A 12,198-nucleotide genomic window follows, 5' to 3' on the forward strand; every position below is an offset into this window, starting at 1 on the left:
AACACGTGAAAGAACACAGTAGAAAAGACACTACCATATAACAGCTGAGTCGAATCAGCCCCCAAATACAGCTGAGCAGGAGTAGAACCCAAATACGGTGGGCGTCTGGACTGATCCATGGTACTACAGGAAGGAAAATTAGCAGGTAAGTAATAATTTTCTTTTCCCTGTACGTACCTGGATCAGTCCAGACCGTGGGATGTACCCAAGCTTCCCTAACCCGGGTGGGGTCCTGCGAGGCCTGCTCGTAGAACCTGTTCGCCAAAGTGTCCATGGACGGACGAGGCGAGGTGTAGTCTGTAGTGTCTCGAGAACGTGTGCAACGATTTCCAGGTGGCCGCTCTACAGATTTCTTGCGAAGATACCGATCGACTCTCCGCCCAGGAGGCCGCCTGAGAGTGTGTAGAATGCGCCACAATACCGGGTGGGGGAGTCCGCCCCGCCCCGATGTAGGAAGCGGCAATGCCGGCCTTCAGCCATCTGGCAATAGTCGTCTTCGAGGCCTGGGATCCCTTCCGGGGACCGGACCAAAGGACGAAGAGATGGTCAGAAGTCCGAAAATCATTCGTAGCCTCCAGGTAGAGCCGCAGAGTGCGCTTGACGTCAAGGAGACGGAGAGACCGCGGTTCAGACGAAGAGAAAGATGGCAATTCCACCGTCTGATTCACATGGAAGGCGGACACCACCTTCGGGAGGAAGGAAGGCACAGTACGGAGTGAAACGCCCGAATCGGAGAACCAGAGATAAGGCTCTCGACAGGACAGAGCCTGCAGCTCCGAAATACGCCGAGCGGAACATATGGCCACCAGGAACACTGCCTTGAGAGTGAGGTCCTTGATCGTCGCACTCCTCAGTGGTTCAAACGGAGGTCCCGACATGGAACGTAGTACCAGATTGAGGCTCCAAGAGGGACAAGGATCCCGCAATGGAGGCCGCAAGTGCTTGACACCCTTGAGAAAACGGATGATGTCCGGATGCTGTAACAGAGATCCTCCTCCCCGCAGGAGGGAGCCAAGAGCGGCCACTTGAACCCGAAGTGAGTTGTAAGCGAGCCCCTTTTCCACTCCCGCCTGTAGGAACTGGAGAATCTGCGGGACAGACGCCTCCGTGGGTCTTGTGTTCCGGTCGGTACACCACAGCTCGAACACTTTCCAGACTCGCACATAGGCCACCGACGTTGAAGTCTTCCGAGACCGCAGCAGAGTTGACACTACCGCCTCCGGGTACCCCCGTCGGCGGAGGCGGCGCCTCTCAAAAGCCAGGCCGCAAGACAGAAGAGTTCTGCCTGGTCGAAAAATACCGGTCCCTGGTGTAGGAGGCGGGGAAGATGTCCCAGCCGAATGGGTCCGTCGATTACCAGGTGGAGGAGGTCCGCAAACCAAGGTCGTCTTGGCCACTCTGGCGCGACGAAGATCACAGTCCCCTGATGAACTTGTATCCGACGGAGTAGTCTTCCCACCAGCGGCCAAGGGGGAAACGCGTATAGGAGCAGATCGGCCGGCCACGGGAGCGCGAGAGCATCGACGCCCTCCGCCCCCCGTTCTCTCCGGCGACTGAAGAAGCGAGGCGCCTTGGTGTTCTGGGCGGACGCCATGAGATCCAGGTGGGGGGAGCCCCACCGCCGGACGAGCAGCTGCATGGCCTCGTCGGAGAGCGACCACTCTCCGGGATCCAGAAGCTGGCGACTGAGGAAGTCCGCCTGGACGTTGTCCACGCCCGCGATGTGCGAGGCCGCCAGGCGGCGCAGATGCCGTTCCGCCCACTGCATCAGCATCGCTGCCTTGAGCGCGACCTGCGGACTGCGAGTGCCGCCCTGACGGTTGATGTAGGCCACCGTAGTCGCGTTGTCCGATAAGATTCTGACTTCCCGATTCCGAAGGAGCGGCAGGAAGTGGAGAAGCGCCAACCTGACGGCTCTGGTCTCCAGACGATTGATGGACCACTTCGATTCCTCCGCGGACCACGTCCCCTGCGTGGCGCTTCGGTCGCAGACTGCTCCCCAGCCTACGAGACTGGCGTCGGTGGTCACCACCACCCAATTTGGTAGGTCGAGGGACACGCCGCGAGCCAGATTCTCCGGGACCATCCACCAGGCCAAGCTGTTCCTGGCAAACTGGGGCAGCGGAAGTATCACCTGGTAGTCCTGCGAGAGTGGTTTCCAACGGGATAGAAGTGCTCTTTGCAGAGGCCGTAGGTGCGCAAATGCCCAAGGAACCATGTCGATGGTGGAGCCCATCACCCCCAGGAGCTGAAGATAGTCCCAGGAGGTGGGAGCTGGTAATGCAGAGAATCGCTGTATGTGTTCCCGTAGGGCGTGCGCCTTGTCCTGCCGTAGAAAAACCGCGCCCAGACGGGTGTCGAAGGTCGCCCCCAAGAAATCCAAGCGCTGCGAGGGCACGAGGGAGCTCTTGGAGAAGTTCACCACCCATCCCAGGGACTGCAGAAACTCTATCACCCTGGCCACTGCCGCCTGTCCATGTCGAAAAGACTTCGCTCGTATGAGCCAATCGTCCAAATAAGGATGGACTAGAATCCCCTCCTTCCGAAGGGCAGCCGCCACGACTACCGTGATCTTGGTGAAGGTGCGCGGGGCCGTTGCCAATCCGAACGGAAGCGCCACAAACTGGAAATGCTGATCCAGGATCTTGAACCGTAGCAGATGATGATGCTCCCGGCGAATGGGAATGTGAAGGTAGGCCTCCGTCAGGTCCAAGGAGGCCAGAAACTCCCCTCGATGTACCGCCGCGATCACCGAACGTAGCGTTTCCATGCGGAACCGGACCACCTGAAGGGATTTGTTGACTTCCTTCAAGTCCAGTATGGGGCGGAAGGAACCGTCTTTCTTCGGTACCACGAAGTAGATGGAATAATGGTCCGAGCCCACCTCTCCGGAGGGTATGGGCACAATGGCGCCTATCTCCCACAGTCTGTCCAGTGTCAGCTGCACCGCCCTTCGCTTGATGGCCGAGCCACAGGGAGAGAAGATGAACCGTCCCTTCGGAGCGCGGGCAAATTCCAACGCGTAGCCGTGTCCTATGGTGTCCAAGACCCACTGATCCGAGGTGATCCGCGCCCACTCCTCGTAAAAGAACGCCAGCCGCCCCCCGATCTTGGGGACGGCGGAGTGGGCGAGCTGAACATCATTGAGAGGACTTGGGCGAGGGCTGTCCCGCCGTGGGAGCGGCACGCGCTGGGCGGCGCCCGCGAAAGGAACGGGACCAGGGCTGAGCCCTGGAGGGAGGAGGCCGGGATACCGCCGGTCTGTAACTCCTGTAGCGTCTCTGCGCCCTGGCTCTGGTCCGGGAGGACGAAAACACCCTGGTGGAGCAATATCTGTCTTCCGGCAGGCGATGGACCGCGTTTTCCCCCAGCGACTTGATGATCTGGTCCAGCTCCTCCCCGAACAGGAACTTACCCCTGAATGGCAGGGAACCCAGGCTCGACTTGGAGGACGTGTCCGCCGCCCAGTTGCGTAGCCATAGGAGTCGACGCGCCGCCACTACCGAGGCCATGGAGCGGGCGAGGACCCTGAAGAGATCGTAGGAGGCATCAGCCCCGTATGCCACCGCGGCTTCCAGTCGATCCGCCTGGGCGGCCTCCTCGGGAGGCAGCACCTGAGAAGTGAGCAGTAGCTGTACCCGCAGAGTCCACCCTGGGTACCTTGATGAGATCCAGAAAATCTTCCGGCAGCGGGTACAGCCTCTCCATGACTCGGCTGCCCTTTAGCGCAGCTTCCGGGGAATCCCATTCCCTAGTGAGAAGTTGCAGAAACGACTCGTGAATGGGAAATGCCCGCGCCCGCGGACGAAGTGCTGCCAGAACCGGATCCCCCTTCTTCGAAGAAGTGACGACAGCGGGCGCGACGGGAGCTGGCGGGTCCGGCGGGGGATCGAAGTCCAACCCCTGAATGATTTGCGGGATTAGGTCATCCAGCTCTTCCCGCTGGAAAAGGCGCAGCGTGCGTGGATCCTCTCCCTCTGACGTAGAGTCCCCTTGTCCCGAAACGGCAGGGTCCGATCCCGGGGAGACTGGGTCCGACCCAGCCCCCCCCGAACCCACAGGGAGCCGGACGTGGACGGGGAGCTGTGGGGCCCCCACGCCCCCCGGAGGGGGGGGGGCCGGGGAGAGGGACGAAGGTCGCGGTAGCTTGGGGGGTGGAGGCCCCGCGGGAGCAGCCAGCTCCTGCAGGTACGCTGTGTGCATCAGACGAATAAACTCTGGGGAAAACCCCGGCCTACTCGGGGGGACCTCCGCGGGAGAGAGCCCCGGAGGACCCTGCTCCTGTGAGTCCACCTCCGGATCTGCCTCCGGCAGTAAGTTCGGGGGAGAGCCCTCTGAGGCATCCCCATCCCCCAGCACTGTCCGATCTCCCTCGGGGCGCAGCGCGTGCAAAATGGCCGCCGTTCCCGCCAGGAATGGGGGAGGGGCCGGCCCACGCCGCCCGGGCAAGGCTGTCAACGTTGGAAAACGAGTGCGGAGCCCGGACGTGCCTTCCCCCCATGGGAGGCACCTAGCACAGATGCCCTCCCTTGAAATGCCCGGGCAAGGCTGTCAACATTGGAAAACGAGTGCGGAGCCCGGACGTGCCTTCCCCCCCTGGGAGGCACCTAGCACAGATGCCCTCCCTTGAAATGCGCGATCCTGGCTCGCCGCAGGCCGAGCAACGTGACGGCCGCGGCATAGCAAGCGCGCAGAAAAACAACCCCGGCAGTTAAAATCACTCGGGTAGCCTCAGGGAGGGAGGGGGGGGGCCGCGAGACGGCGCACCGCTGTGGGGGGGCCCGGACGGCCTGCACAACCCGCCGAGAAAACCAAGCGGCGCCGCGGGGGGGCCCGTCCTGGCCTCGCAACCCGCTGAAATCGCTCTCCCTGCTCCCTGCTGCCCACGAGGAGCCGGCAAAATGGCCGTGGGAGCAAGTGAAGCCGCTAGTAGGCCGGTCTCACCGGCAGTCGCAGTCAACCTAGCTGAAAAAGAAACTACAGCCAAGAAAACCAAAGAAAAACAACTTACCCCGGTAAGAACACAGACTAGCGCTGGGAGAGGAAACAAAGGAGGCAGAGAGCCAGCACAACGAAGAAGCCCCGCCTCCCCAATTAACCAATTAACTTTTTTTTTTTTTTTTTTTTAAACTGAAGTACAACTTGATCCAAGACAAACCAAAGCAAACAATACAGAGAAGAAAGCCCCAACCAAGGGGAAACAAAATAGGTTATAGGAAATCGGGAGCAAGCCCAGATTCCCCTACTCGCATCTGCTGGAATCAGAAGATACTGAACTCCTGCAGAGGGGGTAGTAGTACTTATGGTGACGCCCCCTCGAAGTTTTGGGCTGACTCCATCTGCTGGATTGGGGACATAACCCACGGTCTGGACTGATCCAGGTACGTACATGGAATCACTCGTTCCTTAAAGCATTAATTTGTTACTTTTATGCATTCCATGTAAAGGTTGTGCCTATTTCCTATGGCCTTCCTCCTGTTCTTTGTAAACCGGTACGATGTGCAAATGGCTATCGGTATATAAAAATGTTAAAATAAATAAATAAAAAGTTCATAAGGAGAACTAACCATATCTCTCTTCATATCGCCTCCAAGGTGGTGTCAGGTGAAGTCAAAGATTACCAAATAGGACAGCAAGATGATTACTGCATAGCAGGAGGCCAAAACATGTCCAAATTTAATGTAAAAAATGGCTTTAGAAGCACATTGGCAACAAGCTTTGCTTCTGTATCTTGTTCTCCAAAAAACACAATTTGAATGTCATCTCTTTTGGAGAACATAACGCAAAAGATCCTGTGGGACAGTATCCACTATGCTCCATGATTCCTAAAATTTGGCAACTTGCACTATCTGTGTTGTCACCTTTACTGTATACCATTTATTTTGCCCCTGTGGTGGCAGTGATGTGGAATTTTGAAGTGTTGTGGAAAGTTGACATTAAGTTGTTGGTCCGTTTTCCTAATAGGAGATGTATTGGTGTCTTAAGGCCTGGTGTAATATTTTCAGTGTTGCCTTTTCTTAGGTAAGGTGGTTATTGTTTAAGTGCTGGAAATTGGTACTGTTTTGGTGTGGGATGTTTACTATTTATGCAATTTCTGTTCAGACAGAATATGAATCTTTTCCTTGTGTCATTTTAAACAATAAAAATAATTACCAGACCTTTACTTTTTATTTCCGCTGTGAATTGTAATGAGCAGTGTGTCACACATGTGAGCGTGGCCTATCAGGTGTGTCACGATGGGAAAAAGGTTGAGAACCACTGCTCTAAGGTATTTAAATGTGTTTATCCCCTCCAACCTTCAAAACTCTCCTCTAGTGATGCCCGAGTTTGCTGCTGTATTTCCATAATTACTGCTTCCTCAGAGAAGACCACAATTTTGCCTGCCTCCCTCCACTGACATCCTCTTATACAAGACAGTCTGCTGCTGCCCCACTCTTCCAGGGCAGGAGCACATTTCCCCAAAAATCTGTTCAGGAACTGGAGGAGGAAGAGAAGGCAGATGCAGCGTTACTGGTATTCCCTCAGAGAAGATGCCAAGGGCATTCTCTTGTTTAGACTGTTCATATTCTTGCAGCATATTCAAATTCTGCACAAAGAGAGACCGCTGCTTCAAAGGTCAGAGATTATGGTGAAGCCCTTCTCTAATTCTCTACCTCTCCCACATTATCATCAAGCAGCCTTCACAACAGCAAGAAAGGCTTTTTTCCCTCTTCTCTCTCAAGTATTAGTAAGTCCTTACCTTATCATAAGGCAAAAGACCTTTCAAGGGAAACCGCAGAGTGGTAGGATCCAGTTTCCAGGAATTACAAATGGCCCCAGAGTTGTTCACCACTGGAAGAAGGCTGCAACGTCCTATGTACACCATGCAAAATAAGAGAAAAATAAATCTTGCAGATTTATTTTATTTATTTATTTTTAACTTTTCTATACCGATGCTCCTGTACAGGATACATATCGCACCGGTTTACATGGAACTGAAAACTGTCGCCGGAAGGCGTATACAATGAAACATAGGAACCAAGAACGTGCGGGGAAAATAAAACAGATATGTGCAAAACTTTAGCAACATAATAGAATACACTATCATATAATGTGGTAGATATAATATTAAAATGAGTAACTTTAATAATAATAAGAATGGGAACGAGGCCTAAGCCTCAGGGAGCCTACCTTTGAGATTTTTCTTGTTTATTTCCTGAAACAAATGCTCACCACTGTTATAAAGATCCTTAATAAAAGAAACTTGTTTATCATAGTGAGACGTGAAGATCCTAATTTAAGGGTTTGGGTTTTTTTCACATTCTGTCAGTTGGACAAAATGCAATATATAACCAATTACCAGTCTCTTCACACAGTTAAAGAAATATTGTTTTTCACTACATTCTTTAAAATCTAAAAAAAAAACCCAAAAAAACTTATGTGTAAATAAGTGAATTAATCAGTATAATTTCTATGCGGTTTAGGCTGCATATCCTTATATTTCTTTCCAATAAGGTATCAATCACAGACTAAAACAAAACTTTATTCCTGGGGAAACTTCATGCAAAACCATTTAAAATTCTACATACTATATTTATCAAAATAATACAGTAACAATTAATTTAATCTTTAAAACAGCAAAATCCTTACTCAAAAATGCAAAATCTTTAAGCTTTTGGTGCAGAATTTCCCCAGGAATACAGTAATAGTACACCATAATTAGAGCTTCTAGTGATTGTACGCTTGCAATCCATAGAGACCTGAGTTACAAGCAGCATTGACTTCTTGCAGCTACCAATACTTCTGACAGCGGTGTCCATAGTTATTGCTATAAATGCCAGTGGTAGATAGAAGTCAGTGCTTCTTGAGGCTTCTCTTGGACTCTGCAAATTAAAATCTCTGAAAGACAAGAGGCAATACACCGCTCTCCGCTATGTATATGCTCACCCCCTCCCTCACTCATCCACTGCAACACGCTTTCTCTTCCCCTCTTCCCTGGCAAAAATGTTTCCTCTAATTTTTTGTGGGCTGTGTGAGAAAAAATGTTTGTGTGCAACATGGTATACAAATTTCTGTGCAGTATTCTTTGAAACATCATTCTATTTTATTTTTCTTGTTTGTGCTGTTTCCTGTGTGCTTGTGTAGTAATAAATCTTTACTGCTCCTTGCTATGCCGTCTTCTGTTTCTGTACAGAATTCAGATCCACATATAGTAAGGAACTATTGCTACATCTTGTATTACGGCATGTGTACGTATGCACACACACACACACAAAGCTTACAGGGAACATGCTGCCTAAAATGCTCTCTCTGCTCCCCCTTCCCAAACTCATCCCCTCCAATGCTCTCTCCTCTCCTCCTCAGTTAATCTCTCCCCTTATACATTCCTTATCCCCATCCCACACATTCTGCCACCCGGTTTCCTCCACCATATCCCTTCCCAAAACATGTTCCTCACGCTCTCTCTCTTCTCCCAACTCATTCCCCAATCTCTCAGCCTCACGTGCCTTTCCCAGTTGCCAGCCTCCACCAACCAGTTCCTTGTGCTTCTGTCTTCTGCTCACACAACAAGACAACTGTCTGCTCCTTGCACCATGTGGCTTTCAAAGCGTAGCCGCATGGGAAACCTGAAATCCTGTGCTGCTCTCAAAGTTTTGTGAGAACAGTACAGGAGTTCAGGCATTGCACGATTCACGGCTACCTCCTCCTCCTCCTGTGGATTTGCAGCAACCTGCTCTTCAGTTGCTGCCTGCTTACAGAGTCAGCTATTTATATTGCCTCACTCAGACGAGCCAGCTTTAGTGAATTCTGCGCAAAGGTAAATTCCATGCAAATTCTGCATTGTCTGAATGGCTTTTATAAAGAGAAAAAGGTGCAAATAATCAAAAGATGCTATTTGTGCTACATAGCTGCATAGCACATTTTTCTTTCTGAAAATGCATGCTAGTTGCAAAAGATATTCCCTGCAGTTTTTGTTTTCTAAAAATACAAGACTTCCTTGGGCATCAAACATCTTTAGTAGGTTTTTTTTTGTTGGTTTTTTTTTTATTTGCCGCTGCTTTAGATCTCTCTTTTCTTATGATTAAGCCTACAATCGTGTCCTATTTTCCCCTTAAATAGAAATTTGAAATTAAAAAAAAAAGAGGCTCTGGGTTGTTTTGTGAACAACAAAAACAGTAATACCATTCCACCAGCAAGTTGTAATCTCATGCTGGAATTCTTCTCAGCTTCACTAATTTCTAACTTTAAGCCTAATTTATCAAGGCTTCCCTGCCTTCCTCCCCCGCCATTCTGTAACTATGTGATGTTTCTTCAGCCACTTTTACTGCTGCCTTCTCTCAAATTTACCCCATCGCATATTAATTCTCATCAATATCTTCCCCTGCAAGATGTGCAGTGAAATGCTTACATGAGCTGGTTTACTGTTGTCTCTGGACAAATTACTGAATTATAAATTTTCATGTTTCACTTTACAACTATGACATCCATATGCAATAGATCTTGGACTGGATCCAAATAGGATGTCCTAAACAGCGTACTAAGAGCTTCTAGGCTTTCTGGATTTTTATTCTAAGTTTTTATGCATCTCACCCAAAAGGAAACAAAGCAGATTCAACTCCAAGTGCCACTTTCTCTTGTACGTTATCATGTACATAGGGATTTTCATTTTCAGTTTTTATTTTAAATTTTTTCATGGGAATTTATCATACCAAGAACAAAAAACTGGAAAAAAGCAGTGTAAAAAATGACTGCATTTAACAGGGTAAATAACAGTTTACTTTGGTGAACAAAAGCCAAAATGGCAAAAAAACAAGAAAAAGAAAAAAATATTAAGATTAGGATCACAGAGCAGGGATTGCCAAACGTTTCATGAAAATGGCCATATTACTTTCCAAATCATTGACAAGCTAGATGAAAATTGTAATGACCTCTTTTTTTCCAGCATATCTCCTCTTTCTTCCCTCCTTCCTCCAGAATCTCTCCCCTTCTCATCCCAACTCCCCTCAATCCTTCTCCTCTTACAGCATCTCCCCTCTTCTTTCCAACTTGTAGCTTCAGTGGTACCTCCGGCTTTGGCAGTAGATCTGGTCTCCCTCCATCGGCAGTGGACACATGGTTATGGCTGCAGCATGCTGCTTCCACACTCTTTTGCTGCATGTACAGGGCAGCCCCAGGTCCTGTGCATAGCTCAATGTTGGTCTTCTGGGGGAGGAGATGTTGGAAAGCATCGTGGATCTGCAGCTAAGTTTTTGAAATTAGGGTGATAACAATTTAAACCAATTTTCACTTTTGTAAATTTTGGAATTTATCAGTGAAAATTGGTTTATGCTGAAAACGAATGACCCTACCTAAACACTATGTCTCTGCCTACTAACTTTTGTGTTTTGTGTCTTATGTACACCACAATTTCAGTGCATATCAAGGCAGGATGATCACCAGGAAGTACTGCACCCAGGCTAAGGTAGCCATCGACTCCCTCCTTCCCACTCCCATGCTGAAGCAGCCTGAAGCACTACTGGCCAGGCCGGGGTCCAGCTTGTCCTGCTTTCCTTAGTCTTTCAGTGATCCCTCACCTTGTTGCCCTTGGCGGGTGCCCTGTCTTGCCCACCCATTGTGATGGCACTGCCTCAGAGAGCTGAAAGGAAGCCTTTTTTGATTCATGAATACACATGGATTTGTGCACCTTGCAGAAAGTAGGCACTTAGTTCTGTGTGAAACTTCTTGATTAAATTAGGACCCAAAATCTTTGCTTGATGATTGCTTTCACCAGGTAGTTGTGGACTTTTTCCCATATTTCCCCCCTTTTATTCTTTACTTTGAAGTTTAACACAATTGAGTTACAGAACTCTAAAAGTTTTGCAGAGTAACACAGTGAATTCCTTCAACTACAGAGGTATCCCATCACATGACAGTATGGAGGATTGTTTCCCAACCAGTGTGGTACCGTTAGACCTGATCAGATGAGTCACAGAAATGTCATTACTGCACACTGACTCTCAAACTTGCAAGAACTCCTTTCTGAAAGTATGCATTTACACATGCCTTTCTTCCTAGCAACAGTATAAGCCTTAGACTGTAGGAATTAATGGACAGAATGCAGGGCACAGACAGCTGGACCCCACTTTGAGTACACAGCAACTCCTCTTCCCTCTCCCAAGTCATCTCATTAGAGTCCTTCCATCCCAACAATTATCCCCAGGCCAAGTGAGACAGGGAGAGCATTCATGGAGTATCAGATATGACAAACTGACTGCTAACACATATCTCCTCCAGCAGCAGCCAAAATAACTAAAAGATGACTGCTCGCACTACACAGATCTCTGCCTTCTCCTGCATTTGTATGTAGAAGATGAAGTTCAGGAGTAGGGAGGCCTGCTTGCAGCGAGGAACTAAGTGAATGGGATAGAGGCAGGGGCTGTCCACACATGGAGTGGAGCTAAGAGTAGGGAAAGAACAGGAGTATACAGGTAGTGAAGAACCAAGGGAGCAGTAGCATCTGCAGGTGTGAACTGAGCAGGTAGGCAATGTGGCAATGTTAAAAAGACAGTCAAGAATGGAGAGAGTGAAGCAGAACGCAGCAGCAGAATACATAAGAGGGGTCCTGAGAAAAGACTCTGCATGACAGCAGGCCTAAGCCCGTTAAAACGGGCTACAATAACATTGTTTTGGATCATTTCCTTCCCCCTCATTCTCCCTCCCACCTCCCCCACTCTCTCCCCTCAGTCACTCCTCTCTCTCCCCCCTCCCTCCTCCCTCCCTCAGTCACTCCTATCTCCCCCTCCCCCAGTCACTCCCCTCAGTCACTCCCCCCTCCTCCCCTCAGTCACTCCCCCCTCCCCCCAGTTACTCCTCTCTCCCCCCTCCCTCCTCCCTCCTCCCCTGAGTCACTCCTCCCTCCCTCCTCCCCTGAGTCACTCCCCCCTCTCTCCCCCCTCCCCTCAGTCACTCCCCCCTCTCTCCCCCTCCCCTCAGTCACTCCCCCCTCTCTCCCCCTCCCCTCAGTCACTCCCCCCTCCTCCCTCCCTCCGTCACTCCTCTCTCCCTCCTCCCCTCAGTCACTCCTCCCTCCTCTCAGTCACTCCTCTCTCCTCCCTCCTCCCCTCAGTCACTCCTCCCTCCCTCCCTCCTCCCCTCAGTCACTCCTCTCTCCCCCCTCCCTCCTCCCCTCAGTCACTCCTCTCTCCCTCCTCCCCTCAGTCACTCCTCTCTCCCCCCTCC

General features: G+C 50.5%; 1 protein-coding gene across 2 annotated transcripts in view; it reads right to left on the reverse strand.

The window, feature by feature from the left end:
* Positions 1-12,198, reverse strand: part of MED23 (mediator complex subunit 23) — a 330,631-nt gene that overhangs the window by 248,800 nt on the left and 69,633 nt on the right. For both annotated transcript variants that reach the window (XM_029594395.1, XM_029594394.1), the window contains exon 9: positions 6,740-6,852. In XM_029594395.1, coding sequence (XP_029450255.1) covers positions 6,740-6,852 — 113 coding nt within the window. The remainder of the gene's footprint in view (positions 1-6,739; positions 6,853-12,198) is intronic.

Source organism: Rhinatrema bivittatum, chromosome 3 (assembly GCF_901001135.1).
Source record: "Rhinatrema bivittatum chromosome 3, aRhiBiv1.1, whole genome shotgun sequence".
In the NCBI taxonomy this organism is placed as follows: Eukaryota; Metazoa; Chordata; class Amphibia; order Gymnophiona; family Rhinatrematidae; genus Rhinatrema; species Rhinatrema bivittatum.